Source organism: Lemur catta, chromosome 11 (assembly GCF_020740605.2).
Source record: "Lemur catta isolate mLemCat1 chromosome 11, mLemCat1.pri, whole genome shotgun sequence".
Classification (NCBI taxonomy): Eukaryota; Metazoa; Chordata; class Mammalia; order Primates; family Lemuridae; genus Lemur; species Lemur catta.
In genome coordinates this window covers 21,643,572-21,669,660 of record NC_059138.1, presented here as the reverse complement: position 1 = coordinate 21,669,660, position 26,089 = coordinate 21,643,572, and the positions used below count along the sequence as shown (strand labels likewise).

Here is a 26,089-nt window from a genome sequence, read left to right as displayed (position 1 = left end):
GGGCATTTTGTATTTATAAAGAGGAAGTCTTATTTTAGTTATAAATACTTCCATTGTAAGTATCAATATCCATGTGCTCATTCAAGAAATATTTATTAAGTGCCTACTTTGTGCCAAGCACTATTCTAGGTACAGTAAATATTATACAAGAGGGAAAAAGTGACAAGTTCTCTGCTGTCATGGAGCTCACACACTAATGGGGACAGGGCAGAGACAATAAAGAAGCAAAGATGAAATTAGAAATAAGGAGATATGACAGCTACTAAGTAGGCTACATTGGGCTGGGCAGATTCTTTGAGATGACATTTGAGCTGAGCCATGAATCACAAGAACCAGCCATGCATAAATCAGGGAGAAAAGCATTCTGGGCAGAGGTAACAGCCAGTGCAAACTCCTCAAAACTTAGGACAGAAAGAAAGCCAGTATGGCTAGAATGCAGCAGTGGAGGAAGTGAGTGGTGTCAGATAGGATGAGAGAGACGAGCAGGAACCAGACCATGCACATCATTGGATTTTCTGCTAACTACAGGATGGGGGCATATAGAGAGTTTTAAGCAGGGTAGTGACGTGATCTACTTTATATTTTTTTTAAAAATTACTCCTGCTGCTGTGTGAGGAATGGACTCTAGGTAGAGCAGGTGTAGAATAAGGGAGAACTATTAGGAAGTTATCATACCAGTACAAATTGAGGTAAAAGTGGCTTCAACTGGGATGGAGAAAAGCAAACAGATTCAAGATATGTCTTGGAAGATTTATTACTGGGGTAAATGAGGTGATTAGAGAGGGTGGTCACTGAGGGAAAGAGAGGCACAAGTGCAACTTCTTGGGAACTGACCAACTCAGGGGAGAAGCAAATCTGATGGGGCAGGAGGAACAAGAGTTCTGTTATGGACACGTTACATTTGAGATGCTGCTCCCTGTGGAGAGACCAAAGAGGCAGTTGAGCACATGAGTTTGGAGCTACAGGGACAGGCCAGAGCTGCAGATGAGATTTTTGAGTCATTGAGATAAAGTAAATGACAGACATAGTTAATAATTCAGATTAAGACAATTCATCTCGGAGATAAATGCAGCTGAATCTCTCTGATCCAATTCATCTCAGACCTGTAGTTGATCGATAAGTCAGAGGCTCTTGGGTCTCACTTGAATCTAGGGATTGGGGTCACTTGTTCTGCACCCAGCTGCCAATGCAACAGTACCTACCTTTGTGCCCATATCCCACATCTCTCACATCCGCCCCCCAGGTTTCTCCTGGGGTCCTCCCTGTTAATACCAAAGACGTCCAAAGCTGAGGCAGACCTGCTCAGCTTCCCCCGGGGCACATTTGGGAAGTGTGAGGAAATTAATGCCCATAGCATGAATCTTTGACTGAGGCAAGATGACAGCTGACAGATAAATTCTTCTTCTTCCAACTCCATATGGCCTGCCCTGAGGGGAAAAAAAAATCAGAGCCTGTCAGAAAACAATCCCACAAGATTGAGAAACCTGTCATTCTTAAATCCAAGTGGTGGCCAGTTGAATCATAGCATGCTTATATTTCCACTCTCCTCTCCTGCCTCGCTCCCCTTTTCCCTCTTCCTACCCCCCGCAATTGCACTTGGAAGACAGACACCCAAGCAGAAGTGCCAGGTGCTCTGCCATCTTATCACTTAGCAGATCTCCTGGTGCCAGAAGTATCTGTGGTGGATAAGAATGATTCGTGGAGGGTCTGGAAAGCCTCAATAGGAGAGTTAGCACTAAATGCTAGGGTCATGGAGCAAGACCACACCTTCTGTGGCCAAGAATTATTTTCCATTTGAAAAACAGCTCCTGGTATACCACCAAGACCTAGTAGAGATTGAGAACCTGACCTGGGGGCACCAAATGGCTGGACAACTGGAATTGCCCATCAAGCTGGATATGAGCAGATTCACTGAATCATGAGTTCAGGCAAGCACAGGAACAATTCTCTGTGAGATGGAAATGGTATATTCAGGATTGGGCCTCCACGAGTCCAGAAGGTATGAGTATTTATATGTGAACAGGTCCAGAAGGTATGAGCATTTTTACATGAACAGACAGCCCAGATTCCTATTCACCTATCTCTATTAAATTAACACCTCTTCCTGAACTCAATCCTAGCTTCCTAAAGGATTCCTTAACACCAATTAACAGAGGAAGGAAGAACTCAGGCACGATTCCTAGATGGGTCAATACAATATATTGGTGGTAAAATAAAATAAGCTATGCTGCAGCTGCAGTACCCAGAAGTGGGCTTAAAGGACAGTGATGAAGGAAAAATCTCCCTGTAGGCAGAGCTCTGAGCAGTATACTTGGTCATCTACTCCATATGGAGTGTCTTGAACACAGATATACGTATATTCCTGGGCAGTGCAAAATGGTTTAACTGTTTGGTCAGGGTCCTGAAAAGAGCAAGATTAGAAGATTGGGAATAAGGAGGTCTGGGGAAGAGGTATGTAGATGGACCTATGCATGTAGACACTAAGTGTTTAGACCTTTGTGTCCCACCAGAGAGTGTCCCTCCCAGATAAGGCTCTTACCAACTGGGTGCACAGGGTGACTTATCTTATAGGCATGAGCTAGCCTAGGTCTATTGCCTAGCACTGCTGCAACAGACCCATGCTGCTTGGCTCATCCATAGGCTCCATCCATGTTACCAGGCTGAGGACAACCAAATAGCATGAATTACCCCCTCACTAAGGTCAGCAAAGCTCATACCACTGCTGAATGCCCAACCTTCCAACAGCAGAGACTAACACTAAGACACTGATATACTCCTCAAGTAATTGCACTTACATCACCTTCCATCTTAGACAGATCAGCAGCTGTCCTTTCCAGATTTGATATCTGCTTTAGATAAGGTTTGCCTTTCGTCTCCAAAATGCCTCAAACATCCAAGCCATCCAAGGCTTACAAAGGCCTATTCTTTTGACATTATAGCACAAATAATATTGCCTGCTTAAGAAGACCCATTTGATAGCAAAAAAAGTGTGACAATGGACACATGACCAGGGGCTCAAGTGTCTTACCATATGTTTCATCATCCTGAAACATCCTGCCTAGTAGAACACTGTAATGACCTGGTAGGACTCATTGAAGGTGCTAGAATAACACTCTGGAAAGTTATTGTGCTCTTTTCCAGTTTGTGATGTAGGCACTGAACCTGTAGACAGTGTCTGCAATAGCTAGAATACTAACGTCCAAGAACCAATGAGTGGAAGTAGGATTAACCCTTATCACCACCACTCCTAGTCACTCACAGACTCTGTCTAGGTTCTGCTGCATTAGGGGTCCTGGTCCTGGGTGGGGATACATCCACCAGGGAACACAGTAAGAGCTCTACTGCCTTGAAGCCTCAACTCCTCCTTGCTCACTTTCATCTCTTCATTTTAGTAGATCAACAGCAAATATATGAGTTTATTTCTAATCATCATGAAAAGCTAGGTGATGCTATACAATGAGGTCAAGAAGGAATATATCTGAAACCCCAGGCAACTCACTGGAGTGTCTCTTGATGCTTCCAAGCCCAATGATATCAATAAATGGACAATTGAGCAACCAGTGCCTGACTGAGCTAAGGCAACTATAGATCCCTCAAGGATGAAGGTCCAGGTCACTCTACCAGTAAAGAAATATAGGCCAACCAGGTGTTGACCAAAGGAGACGGAAATATGGAATGAGTGGTAGAAGAGAGAGATAATGAATATATACTATGGCAAAAGGACCAGCTGTGGCATCAGGGACTGTAATTCATTTTGGTAACTCTCTTACTATAAATCTTTTCAGAAATTGTAGGTAGCAACCATCTTGAAGATGACTCTGCGAATGATTGAACTTGTACCTACTTTCTAAGGGAAGAGAGAACTTTACATCACAAAAATAAAAGCCACATATTACAGTGTGAGAGGCAGACATAATGACAGGGCAGAGCTAATTTCAATGATGTAAGAGAGAGAATTGTGTCAGCACCTTTCATGTACCAGTTCAGATCTTCTTGCTTTTAGTAAGTCAAAGCAAGAAACATGACCATGCCTGACTTCGAGCAGGTGACCAAGTGCCAAGGAGGAGATCTGGAAACACTGGTGACTAATGTACCAGGTTCCTTGATGTCAGAAACAATGTCTTACTACCTTTGTATCTAAGGATCTCAGTAAATGAAGAATTATTTGCTCAATGGAAGTTTTAAAATCCCCCCAAATCAGCTCATCAAACCAATCACTCCTAGAATTCATCCAGGTAGTGAAAAAATTAAAACTTGCTGAAAATTAGATTCTGCACAACTCCATCACCTGCCACCATCCAGGGTAAGGACTTTCCAAGAAAGTGCAGGCACCAGCCCCTAGAGGAGGAAACACTTTGACTTTTGTGCTGCAGCACTATTTGATATGTGAAAATTCTGTCTTTAATCTGCCCTTTCACAATGTAGTAATAACAAATGTTGTTATGGGAATTACATTTTTCAGATGATTAGATTATATAGCAGACTAATCACTTTTGCTTTAATGAAGAATAAAATATACCACACTGCTGGCATTGTTGTTAGAGATTGTCAACTAAATAATTTAAGCTGTGCTATTTACGTAAGTCCCTAATGACTTCTAAAATTTGTACAGTAAGGTAGAGTTAATGATCTTTCCAGTCATATCTCTTTTGTAATGTGATGCCTTTTGTGAGCTTCTTCCTTCTAATTGCACAAAACAACTAAAATGCTCTGTTAGGGAAAAATGGGTAACTAAATAATGATGAGTCAAAACCCACTTAATTAAGACATGAGTGCCAGAACCATGTCTAGAGCTGCTTAGGGGCACACTTCTAATCATTGCTGGATGTCTCAAAAACAAACCATGCTTTAATATACCCAGGGAAAGAGCCAATATTATCCACCTAAGCATCTTCTTCAATACATTCCTGAGCCTCTGGGGTCAGGATTTCAACATAGTTAGCAACAGAATGCTAGAATTAGACAATTTTATACCACATTTGGAATAAATCTTACGTGGGTTCTCATCCCACTTCTCAACTCTCCAGCTCACTTCTGGATCCATGAACACTTTAAGTTAAAAAGAGGGGCCCTTAGCCATTGCAGCCTTTTAATCTTTCTTACAATTTCATGGACATGTTTGCTGGTCTGGACTACCCAGGGGGGTGGAGATAGAAGTGTGATGGCCCCAAGGCACAGGACTCAGGACAGCAGATCAGAACAGAGGTTCTAGGTTCATCCACCTGCTGGAACATACCAAGAGCAAGGCCAGGAAGGTGACATTACAGAGAGGAAGGGCAGACTCTAGCTGCAGAGTTGAGGAGTGGGACAAGAAAAGACTGCTTTTCCATCCATTTAGCAGACTCCACAGGGCTCAGCCTGACCTTAGGACGAAACAAGGTGACCAAGAAGAGTAGCCCCTATGTCAGGTCTGAGAAACGAAAAGGAGAGAGACTAAAGGATCTGGGAGGAGCTATTAAATGCATTATATTTTTGCCTATAACTTCCTCAACCGTGTTTATTTTGTGTCCTAAAATCCCATTGTATCATGTTAAAAGTTAGCTCTGATAGTCTGTTGATTGGGCAACTACACTGCCACCAACCATAATTCTTTGTGTGGTTTTTGGTTTTGTTCTTTTACTTTCTCCAAAACTGTTCAATATCTATCTTTTTAACTTAATAAAAGCTGCATGAATTCTTCATTTTGAAAGAGAAGAGTCCGTGTTTCTAGCCAAGGGAAGAGAGAAATTAGCAAAGGGCTTGGAGTATGCTGAGTGTGCAGTGCTGGGCACCTCCAGGCGGAGGCGCTGCACTGACCACATGAAGCTGGGGCTGACAGAAAGCTCCACCTGGAACAGAGACTCTGGAGTTGCATGGTGGGTGGGGACTAAGGTAAGGAAGCTGGGTGGTTACCCAAGACGATTTTAGAGTGTTAAAAGAAGACCAAATACAGAACCCAAGTGAACATCATCATTTTTTAGCAGAGTAGAAGAAGAAAAGACAATTAAGTCACCAAAGTAAGAAAAGAGGAAGTCACGGGAAAAAGAAGAAAGAAGTATTTCTGCATTGGGGAGATGTTTCAGAAAGGGATGGTTAATAGTATCAGAGGCCACAGTGATTAAGTAGGTCAAGGATCTAAAAAGAGAGGTACTTCTGTTTGGAGCTGCAGGAAAGGGAACCCTAAACAAGAAAAAATGGGCACATACCATGAAAGATGGGGCAGTCTTTGCAGGAGGGTTCTACACCTTTTGGTTCCTTCAGAACAAGGATTTCAGAAAGAAATCCCCCTGAGGGAGCCTTCACTATGGGGATTGGAAGGCAAGAAGTAACCCATTTTATCACCTGTACTAATTATTAATTAATTTTCGGACGATGTTGGAGCCCACAACTATGAAGCACCCACTTCAGGCCTCAGATCTGCCAGGGAACAGGAATCCCCACAGCCCAGGCCCTCAAAGGGACCTAAGTGGCTAAGTACCGTACACCCTCTCAGCATCGTCCTCACCAAATGCAGTTTGCAAAGGTTTCATTTCCTAGGACTGCCATAACAAAGTACCACAAACTGGGGGGCTTAAAACAACAGAAATGTATTCTCTCACAGTTCTGGAGGTTGGCAGTCCAAGGTCAAGGCGTCAGCAGGGCCATGCTCCCTTTAAGGCTCTAGGGAAGAATCCTCTTGCCTCTTCCTAGCACTGGTGGCCCCCAGAAATCCTTTGTGTTCCTTGGCTTGTAGCCACATCACTCCAATCTCTGCCTCCATCTTCATGTGGCCTTTTTCTCTGTCGTACCTGTGTGTCCTCTCCTCTTATAAGGACAGTATAACCTCATCTTAACTAATTATATCTGTACGACCCTAATTCAAAACAAGGTCATATTCTGAGGTTAGACACAAATTTGGTGGGAGACACTATTCAACTTACTAGGCTGAATTGTGGAAGCAGCTCCTGGGAAAACGAGTCTCAGCTTGAAGAGTAGGACTGGCTGTCAGGGCATCTCCCTCCCTCCACCTCATCAATCCTCTTTCTCCTCATCAGGGCCCCTGGAGGGTGGGCAGTAGTTTCGGGGGTATCTCATTCAGCCTGACTACCTGTCTTCAACGGTCTATCGCAGGAAATATGCTGACCCCTTGTGCATGTGATCAGATTCCCAGGCCCCAGAGCCCCTTCAGTCACACTATCTTGTGCAAGCCTGAGCCCCTGTTTATTCTCAGACTGAACTCTCAGGTTTGGCAGAAAGGGTGGCTACACCTTCAGTTCCTGATGTTTATGTGGCTCTGTGTCCTGGCTGCAAAACTTGCTGCAACTCTCCAAGATGGTGTCCTCATGGATTGATCCTTCCCTAACAGCCATTTGGACGTGGCCCAGGTTTCGTCCATGTTGAAGCATGTATCAATACTTTATTCCTTTTGATGGCTGAAAAATATTCCAGTGTATGGATATAATCACATGTTGCTTTTCCATTGATTGTTGATGGGCATTTGTGTTGGTTCCACTTTTTGGCTTTTATGAACAACGCTATGATGAACATTCATGTGCAAGTTTTTGTGTGGACACATTTTTCAATTCTAGAAGTAGAATTGCTTGGTCATATAGTAACTCCATATTTAACTTTTTGAGGAACTGCCAAAGTGGTTTCCGAAGTAGCTAAACCAGTTCTTTCCCAAGAGCAAGAAATAAACTTCTCTGCTGTTTAATTCACTGTTCTCTTGGGTTTCACTTTATGTACAACTGAACTTAATTATAACTGGTACACTTGGCCCTTAAGTCTTAGTGCTTTGTAAATGAGCACCTGTGCTTTAATCAGAATGTGTCTCATCTGCCCTGTGAGAATATAAGCAATTTGAGGATAGGGATCACATTCTTATCTTTCTGCATCTACCACAGAGCCCAGTATGGTACCATGCCCCAAACAGAATTAATGTAAATACTTTTGGACAGAAGCATAGATGTGGGGACTCAGAATAAATCTAAAGAACATATAGAAGGAGAATCAGCAGCCTTCTCCCTCTTTGCATAATGAGAATTTCCTCTCTCTTCCATCAGTCACTGAGTGTAATTACAGGACACTTTCAGTAAGTTTTCTGTTGAAATTTATCTAGAGAACACTAGGTGTTGCTGGTTTCTCATGAAAGAGAATATTGCTAGGCTTCATTCAGCAGTTCCTGGAGCAAATTAGGAAGAATTTTGATTTTCCATTTTGCTTTTTCCAAAGTTCTTTTCAGATATAAAATTTACAAAACAGATACTGTGGCAGTCAGACTAATAACCCCCGACAGAGGGCCACATCCTCATCCCCAGCACCTGTGACTACGTTAGATTACATGTTACATGGCAAAGAGGCCTCACAGTTGCTAATTGGCTGACCTTAAAGTAAAGAGATTATCCCAGATTATCTGGGTGATCCTAATGTAATCACAAGGGTCCTTAGGAGTGGAAGACAGGCAGAAGAGAGAGGAGGGTGTGACTGTGGCAATGCAGCATCGCCAGCTTTGGAGGAAGGGACCCACGAGAAAGTAACACAGGTGGCCTCTAGAAGATGGAAAGGGGAAGAAAACAGATTCTCCTCTTGAGCCTCCAGAAGGCATGCAGCACTGTGGACACCTTGATTTTAGCCCAGACAGACCCCTTTCACACTTCTGACTTCATCATTCATGGCCAGGCGCATACCCTGAAACCTTTCTTCCTCACCCGGGATCATTCCTGCCCCCACCCTCATATGACCCATTCATCATCCCACTCTTGGTGTACAGAGTCCTCCTGCAGTTGCAGTTTGGATGAACATGATGTGTGAATCTCAACAAGCTGTGAGCAACTTCAGGGCAGGAATCATGATTTATATTGGGGAAGCATCAGGGCTGAAAGGGAGAGAGGGATGGAAAGAGGGACAGAGGAGAAGAGGGGAGGGAGGGGAGAGGAGGGGAGGGGAGAGGACAGGAGGAGAGGGGAGGGGAGAGGTGCTGCAGCAGCATCACTCATGCCAGGTTAGTGGATCCACTCTGGTTGGTGGATCAGCCTCTGATTCCCTAGGCCTCTCAGCCAGCCAAGTCGGCCACCACAACTCAAAAGGATCACAGGAACAATCACAGGAGTCATCCTTCTGATTCGTATAACACCCAGATATGATCAGTCACCCTGAGGGCTGAAGGACCAGGGGCTGCTGGCTTGAGTGATTTTTGCCTCAGGTGTCTCCAAGCATGCTTCACCAATCACTGAAAATGCTGTTTCCTTCCGTACCCAGGGGACTCACTGACCACCAGCCATTCACGAGTACTGACCAAGGTGCTCGAGGGGCTCCCAGAAAGCTCACTGGTAAGAGTCAGAAGAGAAAGATTGTGCCACTCTCGACTCTTAACTCACGCCAGGCAAGCATATTGTGGCTGGTCCCTCTCCAGAAGCTGGGTGCTGGTCTGAAGGACCAAGTGTCAACTCATAGAAAAAGAATATTTGTTCATGACTAAGCCTAGGCACCAGACAGGAAGAACAACTTCCATTTGCCACAACCACAGAAGGACGTGAGAGGAAAGGAAGATTCCTAATCCCTTTGAGAGATCAGGCAGGGGAGGTGCCTACTCTACACAGCCCTCACGCACAGGGCCCTCCAAGGACAGGTTCACGCCGACGAGAGGCTTCCTGCTGCAGTCTTCATCAGGAGACCTGCAGCCCAAAGCTGGGCTTTGTGCCTGAGCCTAAAGCACTTGTCACATCTTATACTGTCCTTTTCTCAGTGATCTTCCTACTAGCTCTGAAGAGAATTCCGTGATGGGGCTAAGACTAGCCCCTCAACTCCTCTAGCAACAAAAGGAAGCTATTTTACCTAAAGTCCAATCTAGTCATATTCCCAGAGACCTAGAGAAACAAAGCACATCCACTAATATGGCTGAAGAGATGACCAGGGGGAGAAAGCAATACTAGCAAAGATTGAAGCTTTTGCTCTGAGAGGACGTGATCAGTATTGGTATTTGTCAGTCTCTTGGTCATTCAGCTGTTTATGGAGCACTTACTGTGTGTGAGGCTATGAAAAGCCCTGAGAGCACAAAGATGAATGGGGCATGGGCATGACCTTGAGGGGGTTATAGAGAACTCAAGTAGACAGGGAAGTAAACTGAAAAATGAAAGTGTAATAAATCACTTCTGTGTCCAAGGTCAGTATGAATAAAGTGTTGAGGGACCTCAGAGGATGAGGAACCTGAGCATCCCTGGGTATCACAGACACTGATGGAGGAAGTGACATTTCAGTAGAGTCTTAAAGGGTAGGATCGTACTACAAGGGTTAAGACGGGGGAGGGATTTTGAAGGTGGAGGGAACAGTGCGCCTAAGGATCCTAGATTTGAAAAATGTACACTCACCAGGTGATACAATGCAGGCATTCAAAAACACCACCAAACCAAATATTAATAAGTTTGGCCTTCCGACTCATCTCAAATCTCATCTCAGCTGGCTGAGGCTCCCTGTTGGGCACCTACCCTAGTGGAGTAAACAGGATGCCAGGGCAGCATATCCCCAAAGGGCCTGTGAAATTACCTAGAAGGAGGCTTCATTTTCAAAGGCTTGGTAGCTGTTCAACTAAGGGAAGGACAACAGACCCTACTCTAAATATTAGTCTCCAAGTATTTTGACTGTGGACAGCATAGCCTCAATTAATATAAAATTTATGTGTAAATCTACATTTTAAAACACATTTGTATAAGGTGGTATCAATATTCAGATTCCTTCTCTCAGATATGAAAGAGATACTTTTTGGTCCCTCAGCAACAGACCATGGCGATGGATGAATTTACACTGAACCAGAGATGGTCTCCTTGCTAAAGTCAAGGGACAGGGTTTTTCTTCTTATAAGGGTCATTGGCCTCCAAGCGTCCTTTGCTTTTCTGGGCTCCCTGCACTGTGAGCTTGTCAGCCCCTTTGATACTTAGGTTATCCCAATCTGGGTCCCAGGAAAAACAGGCTGTCACTACTCAACTCACATAAAACTGACTTACAACAAAATAGTCCATTTCATAATTTTCGGTGTGAAATAGCTCTCCTGCTAGGAAAGTAGAAGCCTTCGGAGCAATTATGAGGCAGTCAGTTGCCTCCGAAGAGGGAACTACCTGGACAAGGACCCTTCTTCCCTGGCCCGTGCCAGAAACATAGCCCCCTACGTTTCTCAGCGAGCAACGTGTTTTCAGTATTCCATGTTGCCCTCTGCTGGGAGACAGCACAGACAGCAGAAAGGGCCTGGTCTATTTGGTCCACATAAACAAACGTATTTGATTCCTAATTCTGCCGCGACTGGCTCTGGGCTTTGGCTAATCCATATCATCTCACCAAGCCTCCATTTCCTCTACTGCAAAAGATAGACTTTACAAGACTGTTGTGAGAGTCAAATAAAATAATACTGGGAAAATGCTGTCTCCCTCATAGTACGCACTTGATAAAAGACAGTGGTTATTTTTCCTTTTGTTTACAGAAAAATTTGTGATTAAGAAACACTAGATTGAAATCCAGAAGACCTCAGTCTGGTTTCCAATTCTGTCACTTAACATTCTTGGGGAAAAAAAAAAAAGGAGTGGACTGGGCACAGTGGATGATGCTTGTAATCCTAGCACTTTGGGAAGCCAAGATGGGAGGATCGCTTGAGGCCAGGAGTTCGAGACCAGCCTGAGCAACATAGTGTGACAGCCCCTTCCCAATCTCTACAAAAATATGGAAAAATTAACCAGGCATGCTGGCATGCACCCGGAGTCCCAGCTACTTGGGAGGTTAAGCCAAGAGGATTGCTTGAGCCCAGGAGTTTGAGGTTGCAATGAGCTATGATGACACCACTAAACTCTAGCCTGGGCAACAGAGCAAGACTCTGTCTCAAAAAAAAAAAAAAAAAAAAAGAAGTGAATGTGTTTTAGCCCGCTCTATATGTACTTAGCTTTTCTTTAATCTGAGGACTGAGGATATAACCCTGAAACAGGTACTATTAATAGTACCCCCATTATAAGAAAATTAAGTTCACAGCCAGGCATGGTGGCTCATGCCTATAATTCCAGCACTTTGGAAGGCCAAAGCAGGAGGATTGCTTGAGCCCAGGAATTCGAGATTAGGCTGGGCAACATAGTGAGACCCCATCTTTACAAAAAATTAAAAAATCAGCCAGGCGTAGTGGTATACGCCTCTAGTCTCAGCTAATCAGGAGGCTGAGGTGGATCATGAGCGTAGGAGCGTCAGGCTGCAGTGAGCTATGATCATGCCACTGCACTCCAGCCTGGGTGACAAAGTGAGACCTTGTCTCCAAAAAACAAACAAAAAAGAATTTTTTTAAAAAGGAAAATTAAGCTCAGAGAGATTAAGAAATTTACCAAGGTGACATAGCTGGCGGGAGGTTGGACTTGGATTTCAACAAGTTCCTTGCTCCAAAAACCATCTATCTGACATGACCAAGCTGCCTGAGGTGGGGAACCAAGGTGGGGGGAAGGGAGTAAAATGATCCATCCGTGAGGATTCTTTCCAATTCCCAAAGCTGTTTTCCCAGCTTTACCAGAGGTGACAGTTGGAACGCACTGAAGCAATAGCTAGTACCCAGTCTTCATTTTGTTAGAATTATTTGAGTTCAAAAGTTAGCAACAAACTAGAAACTGGGGACAGAGCAGCTTTAGGGCTGTTATGAGGCACTGTGGCCTGTTCATATCTACAGTGTAGCAACTTTGCTTGGCTGAAATTTATACCTGGAGTCATTCTCTCCACTTGAACCAGCCCAGTTCAGCCTAGAGATCAGACTCTCCCTCACTAGAAATCTCTGGAGACACGCCCTGGCCCTCCCGGTGCTAAGGAGGCAGGAGCACACCCAGATTAAGTGGGCTTTGGAGATAACGCGACCTGATTCAAACATGATCCTCGGCAAATTTAACATCTGTAAAATGGGACATAAGAGCACCTAGGGGAGTAAATGACAAAAGGGTATAAATGGCTCAACATGATACTGGCATACTTGACAAGAGTTAGCAAAAACCACCCTTACTAGTAGCTTCACGAGACAACACTGAGAGCCTTGGAGTTCTGGATATTGGACAGGAACTTAATATAGCAACATCTAGGGTGTGATATACAGACATGTTTATTCCCTAGATGGGAGGTACCCAAAAGGGGAGAAAAAGAGAGAGCAGAAAACCCTTACAGCTGAGTGGTCAGATGGCCTTCCCTCCACTTTCTCCCTCTGTCTCCTTCACGGTGATCCTCTCTGAACTGTGTGGTAATAAATAAATAAGGCTTAGTCTCATTACCTCACTAACACACCTCTTCTACTGTCTAATATTCTGGGACCAGGGCCCAAGGAAAATTTATTTTTCTCTGACTGCTTCTGATCTTAATTCTTTCATTCTCGCTCTCCTTTTCCTTTCATGAAGTATCTATTATAGGCAAACTGGTCAAATAACTGGAAAACTTATTTGCGGGAAGAGGGTGTAGAGATAAGGAAGGTTGAATTTAGCATGTCTGCATTAACATTGCCTGTTTCTAGGCTTTAAGTGTCCTTAGAGGTAAAAGGTGATCAAGTCTTTTCTTTTCAGTTGGGAGCACTCACAGCTTTCTATATATGAAGATACTTAAAATTATTAATCAGAAATTGACTTGCTTCTTTGCCTATTTGGTATCTTCTCAAAAGTCAAAAGCACAGGAATTATTACTCCCAGGAAGGTAACTGGGACTATGGATCTTTTGATTCTGTCCACAGCCACCTAGAAATCACAAGATATCCTAATTAATACATTTAGAGGGAACAGGGCAAGAAAACTAAGGAAGTCTATTATTATCATTATTTAGTTTAGCTTGATGTCCTGAGATACTTTTTCAAGAGATGATGAATCCTGATTTTAAGGATAATAAAGTTTTCATAAGCAGATTACTTCTGGAGTTTGAAGCAGTAATTACAGAAGTTTCAAGCCCACCCACTAAACCCACGAAAAAGCTTTTTCCAGTATAGCTGCCTACACACAAACACATACACACACAATTCCAGGCTAGATAACTTGTGCTGTAACTGAAGTGGTTAAAACACTGATGGATTTAAGCTCATGAATTAATACATGGAAATATGTCCATCCTTTTCATTCATCATTTACATTCACTCTATTTTTGTCTACATATAGATACCATTAGGGAAACACACAAGTCAAGGTACTTGGGTTTAATGATTCCGTGGTTTATATCATTATCATTTGAACACATCTTCTGTTCCATTTAAGTCTGCTCACTGTAGATAATCCTGGTCACCTAGCCTCTCGTTCAGAACACTTAAAGTTGTCTGCACTCTAAACCCTCATAAAACAGACCTCTAAAATGAAATAACAGAAAAATACACATTAGTCCAGTTAATGGCCAAGCATTTGTCTTTAGGGTCCAGAAACACCTATAAACAGTAAGAGCAGATAGGAGAAAGAACAGAGGCACTGATAATATTTGAACCCAAGTTTTTTGAGAACCTCCTTTCCAGACTGCCAGAATAACAAGCTGCCTTTCCTTAAAGAGCAGAGTTAATCTACTTATGTAAAGACCCAGAGGGCAGAAAGTACCTCAGCCCAGCTTCAGCTGAACTTTCACCACTTTCCGGCTAGAGTAACAGCAATCTTTTAGAATCTTCTGCAGCAAATCTTCCTCCTCTTCCCTGTCCCTGCAAAGGCAGAAATGGGTGGGAGCAAATCTCTGGGCTAACTCCTTATATCCAGACAGGACCAGAGCTTACTATTCAGACTCCTCTCTGTAAGAAGCTAAGATCTTACTTCTTCATGAAGTTCCAACTTTGTGGAAAAGACAGCAAAGTCATTCACTCCCAATCTCAAGCCAACCTTAGGTAGATAGGTAAAGGCAGGGACAAGCAAGAGGTCTATTTTAACCCTATCCAGACCAAAAGGAGGTCACCCAAGAAATCCCTAAGATCAAACTGATGCTCAGAGCCCTCTCTAGGATGGTCCCAAGTGGTATGTTTAGTCTAGATAGCACAGGTTGTCCCTAGGCCCTAACTAGACCAAGCTTTCCAGTTCCAGAATGAATTCACTATTCCTTGGCCCTTTGGACTAGTAGACAATCTGTCACTATTTCAAACTTCCTGGTCCCTTCTCAGCCTGGCTTTATGTCCCCAGAGAATTGGGGCAGCAATGGACCAGACTCAGATTGTGACGAGGTGGAGAAAACAGCTGGTCACTGTGCCTGTTCAGAAATTACCTGAACTCCCTTTGGAGTCACATTTACTCCTAGCTCTGTGCTAGGAACATAGTATTAAAACAAAAAATTGTAAAGGATCCTTACTACTTTCCCAACTTTTGTACCTCTCAGTCCTAACCTCTTCCCCCACTTCCCCTCACATACACCCCACGAGAAGATGCTGTCCCAACACTTTCAGTATCACTAGGGCCCAAAGACAAAGCAGCATTAATGGCATTTGGCAGAACATCCCATCCTCCCAATTTCAACACCGTAAAGTAATAAATGATAATCCAAGAGAATAGGCAGTAGAAACCAGAGCCTGCCCCTTCCCACATAAAAGAGGCACAGAAATTTCAGGAGTCAGTGAAAACGGCATCATCTCTTGCCAGAAGGCCACCAGCTACCACTGGTTGGGAGCCGCATTATCACTTGTTTCTCCTCTGGACTAAAGTGTAAGATAGTCAGTATGGCTGTGAGAGTCTGTTGGCGGCCCAGGGAGTCAGGTAAGGTCAGGAAGCGGTAGATGATGTTTTTGAGGTACTCCAGGTTGGCTCCCTCCCTGCTCTGGTCCCTGATGTTCTTTTCGATGCGGCTCTGCAGGGCTCCAACCTCCTCACGATGCCGCTCGCCCTCCTCCAGCAGCCGGTCCTGCAGCTGATGCACCTCCACCTCCAGCCTGTGCTTCTGCTTCTTCAGCGATGTGATCTCCACCTCCTTGCGGGCCAGCTGCTCCGCGTACAGGAAGAAAGTGGGCTCATTGGCTGCAGCAAGTTGTAGCGCTTGAGTCAGGCTATCTGGGGAAGATGTGTCAGCCGGGTCCCCAGGAACCCCACCACCCACAGGGCTTCTGCGTCCTGGCAGCCCAGAGGACAAGGCCACAGAACGCAGCTGCTCCAGCTCCAAGTCCTTCTCAGCGAGCACAGCCAGGGCACGGTCCCGCTGCTTGTGCAGCTCCTCCTCGAGTTTCAGTGTGCGGTCCCTGAAGTCCAGCTGACTTCGCTCTAGCTCCTGCCGGTGGAGCTGCTGCAGGCGGGCCAGCTCCTGCTTCCAGTCTTCAGCCTCCCGCTGGTGCTGGTGTTCGAGTTCCTCGCAGGACAGCCGCAGGGAGATATATTTCTCCTTCAACTCCGCAAGCTGTTCCTGGGCTGCCTCCAGCTCCTTTGCCAGGTTACCATCTTTGGAATTCTTGCTCTTAAGGACGACCTGGGCCCTCATCTTGTACCTCTCAAACTCTTCCTTCAGCTGTTTCAGCTCCTGTTGGTAGTACAGTGCAGTAGCTTTCTCCCCATCGGCAGCCTCCGAGCTGGGTATTATCTCCAGGTCGCAGAGCTTCTCCACATCCAGGGTCACCTGGCTTTTCCTGGCTGCAACCTGCAACAGCCTCTTCAGCTTCTCCATCTTATCCTTCAGGACATTGACATCCAGACTGGACTCGTCTCCATGGCTGTCTAGAGAGGACCGGCTGGAGGCTGCTAGAGCCAGCGTCTTATTCTCCAGGTCCAGCTGCAGAATGCGCTCCTTCAGCTTCTGGATGGCCAGCTGGTCCTTCTGCTTGGCTTTCTCATAGGTGCCCAGCAGCTCAGACACTTCAGATATTTGATTCTCTAGGGCTGCAACCCTCTGCTCTTCCACCTGAGACTGCTGACGGAGTTGATCTTCTGCAAGGGCTGTCTGCAAAACATGGGAACAGACAAAAATGCACCCAGAAAAGCCACAAAGCCCATAGCAAACTCTGGGAAGGCAGGAGAGGGGAGCAAAAGGGTCACAAAATTGGGATGGCCTAGCAAGAATGGGAACTGGGGATTTTTCTGTTGATTCAGGAGCTAACAAAAGTTACTATAACCTGCTTGGGTTCTGCTCCAAGACACATATTATAGCAAACAATGTTAAGCACCTTTATATATCTGCTGTTGTTTTGCTTCAGAGCTTCCACTTTCCCCCTAACTCACACATAAAGTGCATTGCTCTTGGTTATCATGTGCTTCCCCAAATCCAAATAAGAAATTATATAACATTCTTTTCCTAGTCCAATATTCCTGGAATTTCAAAACTGAGTTGGAGCTCTCTCTCCCCATGGAAAGGAGGCACCTTAAAATAGCACTTTTCCAAAACAGGCAAATCTTGACTGAAAGCAATTACAAGAGGTTATTTCTTCTGAGAAAATCCCCTTTGCCTTCAGCCACATTACTTACCGGCACACACCTATAGGCATACACAACACCTCTCACTGTACAGCTGCCACTATATTGCTTCGTAGAGCACAGCTGGTAAGATGCCAATGCCCAAGAGCTCAGAGTCGTCTGGCTCCAACCCAACCCACACTCAGAAACTCCACATCCTGCTGGAGGCACACCCTGTCTATGTCATTGACACTATATAGAACAGGACTTCCCAGGACTCACTAGTGGAACTTTTCAGGTAGCATCAAAAATGACAGTGTAGCCACTCAGTTCTAACTACCAAAAGAGAAAAATAAAAACTAATATTTCCCATTTTAAGTCAAATGACTAATATTTAAAGGAGATGAGGATAATTACCTTCCTCATTTCCTGCTGCAACTGAGCCTGGAAATGGCTCTTAAGGCGGGTAGCTTCTTCCTGCAGTTCTTGCAGCTGGGGGTCTGGCTGATTCTTCTCATCTCGAATGGCCTGCAGCTCACCTTTCAGCTCCTCTACCTCACGGGTCAGCTGCTTGGTCTGCAATTCAAACCCTTCCATCTGTTCAGCTGCATATGCCCGCCCTGCCAGGGCTTCTCGGGTCTCTTCTAACCGAAGCTCCAAGTCCTGGCGCTGGGTCCTCTCCTCCTGCAGCAATTTCTGGAGCTCACGAAGCATTATTGCATGGTCACTCTGCTCTTGGGCCCGATCATGCTGTTGTGTGATAAGTCGGGCTTTGGTTTCTGCTATCTGTTCCTGCAGCCCCTTCAATTCTCCCTCCAGACGGCCCCTCTCCTCCTCTGCCCTTTTATTGGCATCCTCTAAGTCCTGTTTCATTTTCTTCTTGTCAGCCAGGTAAGAAGCCTCCATGCGGGACTTCTCCTGGGTGACTGTAGCCAAAGAGCTGGTCAAAGTAGCCAACTGAGTCTTCAGCTGGTGCAGTCTTTTGTCCACCTCCCCACCTGCAAATGGCCCATCCCCACTGCTACTGCTAACGCCACTCTCCGACCCACTGGCCTCTTCGGACTTTGGAGGTGGTGGTCCCCCACGGGCAGCTCTGTCATCTTCCAGTCCAAACTCACCCTTGGTGCTGGTGAGACTGGCCGCAGTATCCAAGCTGGTGGCGGTGCCAGTGCTGTCCTCGCTGTGAGTGGAGCACCGGTCATCCACAGAGTCAGGAAAGGAGAGGCCTGGAGACTGGACACCTGCGAGGCCCACATCTGCCTCGTGGGACACCGACAGCACCTTTATGCTGGCCTCTAACGCCTCCTTCTCCTTCAGCAGGCTTTTATAGGCGCGGACCACATCCTTGAGCCGTGCCTGGTACTGGAAGAGCTGCTTCTTCTGCGTCTCTATCGTCTCCAGCAAGTCCTTCTTGCTCGGGCCGCCCCCGAAATTCATCCCAAACTTCTCCATGGGAGTTCCGGGCGGACAGCTCCCCGTCAGCGTTCCGGTAGCCCGAGAAAGGGTCGCGAAGACGCGAGCGGGGGCTTAACAAGGCAGGAAGGGGGCTGTCCGGCCACGGGCCGCACGCCCGCTCTACCCAGCTGTCCGCGACCAAAAGCAGGTCGGTGGGGCAGCCTGGCAACGGCGCCCGCTGGGTCCCAGGCCCGGAAGGCGGGACCGGGTCCTACCCGGGAGGCGGGCAACGCCGCCAGGGCTCGTCCTCACTGGCCCTAAAGCCGCTCCGCACTCTCCGCTCGTCCGGGCCACAGCGGCCCCGGCCAGACCCCCCGGCCCGCGGTCGGCCGAGGGTTTACGCTGAGCGCGGCTCCATCGCGACTTCCCAACTACAGCTACCCAGCGACAACGGCGCTTCCGGGTTCGCGGGAAGTGACGTCAGCGTGACGTCAGTGGGCGCGAGGTGTGCGGGGCCACTTAGGCCTGTGGGTAGGAGGCGGCCTGTAGGGTACCCGACCCGGCGGCCAACAGAAGAGGACCGGCCTTGGGAAGAGCTGAGCAAGCTAAGCTGAGGTGGCGGGAGTGATGTTGGTTTGGTGGGAGCGCTCGGGCTTGACCTCGGGCTACGATCAGCGAGCGACAGAGGGCGACGTCGCACCGCGTTCTCACCAAACACCCAGGGGAAGGAGGCAAACAATTATTTGGGGCTCTGTGCCCCTAAAGGGCAACAATTAAGACTCCCATTTAGACTATGAAAACTGCAGCCCTCTCTAGCACAGTCTTGGCACCTGGTAGGCGTACGGTAAAATAGCACCCTTAGTTCTGCTGAGTTAATGCAATAAATATTTATAGAGAGCACTCTACAGCCATGAGGTCAATCCTAAGTGCTGACTATATGCCAGGAGTCTCACAAGAATTTTGCTGTTTAGTCTTTACAATAATTCTGCTCAGGGGGTATCCTCAGCACTATTTTACAGATATGGGAGCATGAGGCACAGAGAGGCTAAGTAAACATGCCCGAGGTCACACAGCTAGTAAGTTTAGGAATTCTATCCAAATTAGTCTGATTCTGAACATACCAAGTGCTGTGCCAAGTCATAACACCATGAAGAGGCATGGCATTGCCCTCAAGGAGTTCACAATCTAGTGAGGAACCAGACATGCAAACAAGTCCTGCTGTCACACCAGTATGTATGGGTATATTCAAAGTGGTATGACAATTAAGAGAAGGGACTCACCTAGGAATCATTAAGAATCATCTCAAGGCAGTAGCTTAGAGTAGGTGAAGGACGTGACAACAGATGGGGTTGGCACAAGAGGTGGGGATCCAACTTATGGCATTTAGGTTTTATCTTGGGTGATACGAAGGCCTGAAAGGATTTTAATCTGAAGAGTGAGGCACCATCAAGACTTTTATGACAGGATGCAGATACCAAGGGACAGGAGACCTGTAAGGAGGCTCTTTCAGTCATGGGGAAGAGAAGGCAGTGAAATAAAGTAGTGACAACAGAGATGGAGAGAAAGAGGCTGATAAGACAGCCAAATATAGAATTGACCTGACTTGGTGATCACTAGTTCTGTTATTATATTGCGACTCTTTAAGATGTACTCTTCAATCTTGTAAAAGCCTTCTGATGAATGCAAGTCTATGACTGAAGAGAAGAGGAAATTCATGCCCTCACTCACACCTGTTTCCCAAAGTCTGTTCTCCTTACAGACTTTGCAAGTAGGATGGGGCAAGCCCCAGAGGTGTGTTCAGACAAAGATTTAGTAGCCCAAATAACGTCCAGCTGCACTATACATAACATGCAGTTACATTACTTCATCATCTTAATATTCACCATAACCCCTTGAGTTAGAACAAATTTGTCTGCTTTTATACCTGAGAAAATAATGGAAGGGTTGTGAGTACTGTTAAAGCCAAATCCTCAAGAAATGGCAGAATTGAGATTTGAACTAAGGCCAGAAATAGTGCTTTCACATTTATTTACGGTCAATAAATATGTGTTGGAAAAGTGAATGAATGAGTGAAAGTTTCTGATTTTCAGCTCAGCTTCACCTCTAGCCCATAAGCCATGCATCCTGGAAGCCCAGTAGGAATCCGGAATATGCATAACGCCTGCCCTAGCTCCACTGAGCAACCTGTCAGTCCAGTTCAACCCCACAGGCACCTGTTAAGCATATTTGTTAGATGCCTGGCATTGAGCTCGTCCCCACTATAGAAGAAATTTCCTATTTTACTATTCTCCTAGATGCTAAAATGAAGGGGGAAATTACATGTGAAGCTCTTTGGCTCTAGGGAGGCAAGATTCTCACAAAATCCTGAATAGGTGCGCATTAATAATCCAGGTCCACAAGTCTGTAGCAAAGTGAAAAAGGAACTTCAGAAAGGCAGCCTGCGCCTGGATTGAAAGACGGTGTCCACAGGGCGATCAAGGGAAGGCGGAGTTCTCCAGTTGGTCCAGGAGTGGGTCTGTGACACTCGCCCAAGGCTGGGAATCTTCCACTGGTTCCGCTGATGGGGACCTATGAGGTAGACGTTTTAAGGATCCATGAAAGCTAGCAGAGACTTCTCGGGCATCTTCTTCCCCTACCTCCGGCACACTCACACGACCACCTACTCCGCGAAAAGCCCTCGGTGGAAGCCGAAAGGGCAAAAGGGGGGACTAAGCCCCCTGCACTCAGCTTCCGCTCCCCTAAGGAGGGTGGCGCACGCGCTCGGTGCTGCTAGTTCTCCAGAGCTAAACCGGAGCGCACGGTGGGCTGGACGCAACAAACTAGAGCTCGGAGGCCGGCCGCCGCTGCGCAGCGATGAAGCCTTTCCTCAGCCCCGCTCGGGCCGCCGGTGTCGCGGCCACAGGCCCGACCCAGACCCGCCCCCTCCCGGAGGCCGCGCGGGACCCGGCCGCACCGCGGAGCACCGCTCGGCTCGGGCGACTCCGGGCCCGAGCTGGGGGCGGGGCCGGCGGGGGCGGGCCCGCGGTGACGTCGGGCAGGCCGGGACGCGCGGAGGCGGCGGCGGAGCCTCCGCCTTCTGCTGCTGCGCCCCATCCCCCCGCGGCCGGCCGGTTCCAGCCCGCACCCCAAGTCCGCGCCCGCGCCCCCTCCCCCGGGCCCCGCCATGGGCCTCACCGTGTCCGCGCTCTTTTCGCGGATCTTCGGGAAGAAGCAGATGCGGATTCTCATGGGTGAGGCATAGCAAGCGCGGCCCGGACCGGGGCGCCGGCCCGGCGCAGCCCTCCCGCCCCCGCGTCCCTCCAGCCCCGCTCACCTGGGTCTCTGACGCCGACTCACCCACCTCCTAACTCCCCGCTGCCTCTGCTCTCGGGCGGGTCCCAGTCCGCGGCGCTGCCCCCGGGGCCTGAGACCCCGAGCTGTGGGCCTGGGTGGGGTGAAGCTCCCTCCGCCCCAACCCCGCTGGTAAGAAAGGAGGATTCCGCCCTTGGAGACGACTTTTAAAAGGAGCGCGGCCTTCCTCCCGTGCCCCTTACCTCCCAGTCCTCTCCCGTCCCTCGCCCACCTTGGGGGCCGGAGTTGGCGCACGCCACCCAGACTGCCCTCCAGGCCCCGAAGGCAGATACGAGCGCGCACCTGGAGGCGCTCCCGCTCTCCGCCCCGATCACCATCAGCTGTCCTGGCCTCTCCCTTTCCCTGGTCTCTAGGGGGCTCCCTCGCTCCCATCTCCATCCCTGTGCCCCTCTCCGTTGCAGTTGGTTTGGATGCGGCTGGCAAGACCACAATCCTGTACAAACTCAAGTTGGGGGAGATTGTCACCACCATCCCGACCATAGGTGAGCCCAGGGGCGAGGCAGGGAGGAGCGGGAGCGCCGCGGCGGGCCTTCTCGGGGTCCTCTGCGGGTTCTGCCCCTTTCCTGGCACTGACCCTGACATCAGATACGGCTACTTGAGAAGTGGGTCAAGGTATCTCTACGGGCCCGCGGGGTGGATGTGACCTAGCCCCGCCCTGTCTGTTGGCTGCGGGTCCTCTTGGGGCTCTGTTCGCCTGGGCCTTGATCGTTGCTTTCTGGTTCTGTGTTCCTGCTGAGATCCTAGTAGTTTTAGTGAGCTTCTTCCTTTCGGGACTTTTTCTCATTTTTTTGTTTCCAATTATCTGCAGGCTTCAATGTAGAAACAGTGGAATATAAGAACATCTGTTTCACAGTCTGGGACGTGGGAGGCCAGGACAAGATTCGGCCTCTGTGGCGGCACTACTTCCAGAACACTCAGGTGGAGTGTGTGGGGGGACTTCCCAACTCCAGGGAAAGAGGTGTTAGGGCTGGGAGGACTGAGATATTGGCCTAGGCTGGGCCCCCAAGCCAGGAAAAAACCCTTCCCTGCTTATGCTTCCTTTGGTTGGCCTGCCTTTACTCATCCTTCAGAATTCTCCTTAGTCTTCTTAGACTTGGCCTCCTGGAACTTCTCCTGAGAAGCAGGGTTCTAGGGCCATGCTGCCTGATTTAGCGTCATCACGTATCTCTCTATTCCTTTGCACATCTTTAGATAACCTGCTTGCTCCTTGAGGGCAGAGGCTATATCCTTTGCAGTGGCATCTCTAGTTTATGCTAGGATTTCTGCAGAGCCTTAGTAGAAATTTACCAGATGAGAAGGGTCAGCACAATTAAAGATAGGAAGAAGAGAGAAAGGGCCAGATTAGAGTTTGTCCCAGGTGGGAGTGATTGACTCTCCTTCCTTCCTCCCTGCCCAGGGCCTCATCTTCGTGGTGGACAGTAATGACCGGGAGCGGGTCCAGGAATCTGCTGATGAACTCCAGAAGATGGTGAGTACCCACAGTCCTGGGAACTGATCTGTTGGCTTGGGGACAGACAGATCTCGGTGGTGGTATGGAAGTCAGGGAACCTCCAAGAGGCATCAAAGGCCAGGAATGTGAGTTTGTATTTGTGGGCACAAACACGTTGTGTATCTCACCTGGTAAGGATAGGACTGACTTTTCCCCTTAATTCTCATGCCTTTACATTTGAGTCTTAGAAGTTGGTGGATAGAGGAGAATTATATGTGGTAGAAAAAAATGTCATCTTATGTTCTTGCTTTTTCCATTTGGAAATCTTGTCATTTTACCTAAGGCAAGTACTCAAATTAGAAAAAGGCCTTTTCTGGACTTAAGGCTTAGGTGACCTCAAGCTCATTAATAACTCTGTGTCTGTGTTTAGCAACAGACTACATGATACTGTATTTTTCCCACAGAGAAGCTAGAAGGTAGGAAGGGGGACTCCCCAGCATAGCAGGGAAAAAGGAACCTGGGGACCTTGCTGCGAGCTGAGTCCACAGGTCCCACCCTGTCTTCTCTCCTTTAAGTTGCAAGAGGACGAGCTGCGGGATGCGGTGCTGCTGGTGTTTGCTAACAAGCAGGACATGCCTAACGCCATGCCTGTGAGCGAGCTGACTGACAAGCTGGGGCTACAGCACTTGCGCAGCCGCACGGTAAGGGTCCTGTCCCTTCACGCTGGACCCTGCCTCTCCAGGGGAGCCACAGGCTGGGGCACGGATATAAAGGCATCCCCTTTTCTTCTCTGCTGCTGACCTCTTTCTTTCCTTCCTCCCACAGTGGTACGTCCAGGCCACCTGTGCCACCCAAGGCACAGGCCTGTACGATGGGCTGGACTGGCTGTCCCATGAGCTGTCGAAGCGCTAACCAGCCAGGGGCAGGCCCCTGCTGCCCAGAAGCTCCCGCGTGCATCCCCGGGATAACCAGACTCCCGGACTCCTCAGGCAGTGCCCTTCCCTCCCACTCTTCCACCCCCACAGACACAGGCCTCTGCTCCTGCTCCTGCCTGCATGTTCTCTCTGTTGTTGGAGCCTGGAGCCTCTCTCTCTGGCCACAGAGGGGTCCACTCTCCTGCCTGCTGGGACCTGTGGAAGGGGCTTCCTGGCCAAGGCCCCATCTTTCAGAGGAGGAGCAGGGATCTGGATTTACTTTTGTTTTTTCAGTTTTGGGTGTACCTTCGGGGCCAGGTTGGTGGGGGAAGGTGAGCGCTCGGGTGGTGCTATGATGTGGCACTGGATATTGAGTAATAAATTTGCTGTGGTTTGTATACGGTGTTGTCTGTAGCCTAGAAATGGGAGGCTGGGTTGTTGGGTGCAAAGAGACAATGTGGGAGAGGCTCAAAGAAGCTCAATCTGCAGGACTACCCACCCCCCACCACACAAAAACACACCTTCATCCAGCTCAGCTTCTCCCTCCTTATTCTTGGGCTGGAAATACTATAGGGTTTCCAGTGGTAGAAATCTCATTCCTTCCCCAATTCCAAGGAACCTCTGCTGAAGGCAACAGTATCTACCTTCATGGCTGCATAAACCATATAGCTCCACTCCCCATGATTCTCCTAGCTACTTAGAGCAGCTGTTCTTAATGATTGCTTTGCATGTTAAAATTTGAGGGGGAGGGAATGTGTGTTTAAAATACAGGTCCTGAGGTATGCATCAGAAAATGTGATTCATCAGGACTAGTATGAGGCCCAACAATATGCATACTTAAAATCATGCAGATGATGCTGGTACTAGTAGTCTGTTAGCCTTATTTTACAAAACATTGGTGAAGCCTGGGGGCTACAGTTCCTCACTGTGCAGCACTGGGGTTCTTTCTACCCAGAAAGACCCCATCTATGAGGAGTAGGAAAGCATGCGTAAGGGACCAGGGCTGTGGCCTATTTTCCAAGTGTGGTTGACTCTACCCATTTGCCTTTGGATCCCAGCAAAGCTTAAACAAAACTCATTATTTATGTTTGCCTTTCTCTGTTTTTTTATGTTGTCAGTTTCTTCAGGTTCTGGGCTAGCTTTTCTCCCCTTGAGCTTTGCAGGAAGTGAGTCCCAGAGACTATTAGAGAACAGAGACTCTTTGGAGGGGAAAGGCTGGTCTTCTTACAGGAGCTCTGGCTGTCTGCCCAGCCATCTGTCCTACCCACCAGAAGTGCAGCTATGGGTTGATGAGGTGGGGTGCTCCGTGCTCTTTCCACCTCAGTCACTCCTTACCCTGGTTCTGAGCCAGCCTTCCCAATTAATATGGGTAATTTGATCCTCACTGGTTATCTATCTAGGGTTTCCTCATATTTCCTACAAAGTAACTTCTGGACATTTTGGCCCCATCCTCCCAAAGGCCATAAAAGCTGATAGATTTTCCTTGGATATTGAACTTAAAAAAATACTTGAGCCAGAAGGGAGCCAGGCAGAACCCATTTCCTAGGGAGGAAAGAAGTTGACTTCTATGCAGTTATCAAAACGAGAAACAGAGGTAAAGAAAGGGAGGGACTTGCCTAAAGTTGAAAATTGAAGTTCTGATTCCCAGTCTCAGATCACCCTACCTTGGTGCCCGGAGTGGCGTAGGAGGGCAGTTGCCAGAGCCTCTGGACTCAATTCCTCTGGGCCATGGA

The 26,089-nt window shown here is 47.7% G+C and overlaps 2 protein-coding genes and 1 long non-coding RNA gene across 4 annotated transcripts; 1 reads left to right on the top strand and 2 right to left on the bottom strand.

The window, feature by feature from the left end:
- Nucleotides 1-1,343: 1,343 nt before the first annotated feature.
- GCC1 (GRIP and coiled-coil domain containing 1) lies at nt 1,344-19,114 on the bottom strand. Of its 2 annotated transcripts, XR_006738226.1 has the most exons (3): nt 17,685-19,112; nt 14,517-16,818; nt 1,344-1,427 (listed from the first exon to the last, which is right to left on the bottom strand). XR_006738226.1 is itself a non-coding variant. In XM_045564824.1 (2 exons), the coding sequence occupies exons 1-2, from the start codon at nt 18,717-18,719 to the stop codon at nt 15,523-15,525; spliced, it is 2,331 nt and encodes a 776-aa protein (XP_045420780.1). In that variant the 5' UTR covers nt 18,720-19,114; the 3' UTR covers nt 14,113-15,522. The 2 variants fall into 2 exon arrangements, 1 of the variants encoding a protein (XP_045420780.1); XM_045564824.1 differs by lacking the exon at nt 1,344-1,427 and having other exon boundaries at nt 14,113-16,818; nt 17,685-19,114.
- A 1,559-nt stretch (nt 19,115-20,673) lies between these two features.
- On the bottom strand, nt 20,674-22,310 carry LOC123647409. The gene is made up of 2 exons (XR_006738225.1): nt 21,976-22,310; nt 20,674-21,230 (listed from the first exon to the last, which is right to left on the bottom strand). It is a non-coding gene; the product is annotated as an uncharacterized LOC123647409 (long non-coding RNA).
- On the top strand, nt 21,677-24,754 carry ARF5 (ADP ribosylation factor 5). Its single transcript, XM_045564823.1, has 6 exons — nt 21,677-21,892; nt 22,415-22,495; nt 22,822-22,931; nt 23,410-23,481; nt 24,018-24,143; nt 24,268-24,754. Exons 1-6 carry the CDS (start codon nt 21,826-21,828, stop codon nt 24,352-24,354), a joined length of 543 nt encoding a protein of 180 aa, XP_045420779.1. The 5' UTR covers nt 21,677-21,825; the 3' UTR covers nt 24,355-24,754.
- The last annotated feature ends 1,335 nt before the right edge of the window (nt 24,755-26,089 follow it).

Bases quoted from the DNA above. Each gene is read 5' to 3' on its own strand.
- ARF5 (XM_045564823.1), top strand. From the start codon at position 21,826: ATGGGCCTCACCGTGTCCGCGCTCTTTTCGCGGATCTTCGGGAAGAAG. The intron at 23,482-24,017 runs GTGAGTACCCAC...CTCTCCTTTAAG, and splicing joins CTGATGAACTCCAGAAGATG to TTGCAAGAGGACGAGCTGCG. The intron at 24,144-24,267 runs GTAAGGGTCCTG...TTCCTCCCACAG, and splicing joins AGCACTTGCGCAGCCGCACG to TGGTACGTCCAGGCCACCTG.
- GCC1 (XM_045564824.1), bottom strand. From the start codon at position 18,719: ATGGAGAAGTTTGGGATGAATTTCGGGGGCGGCCCGAGCAAGAAGGAC. The intron at 16,819-17,684 runs GTAATTATCCTC...CATGTTTTGCAG, and splicing joins TGCAGCAGGAAATGAGGAAG to ACAGCCCTTGCAGAAGATCA.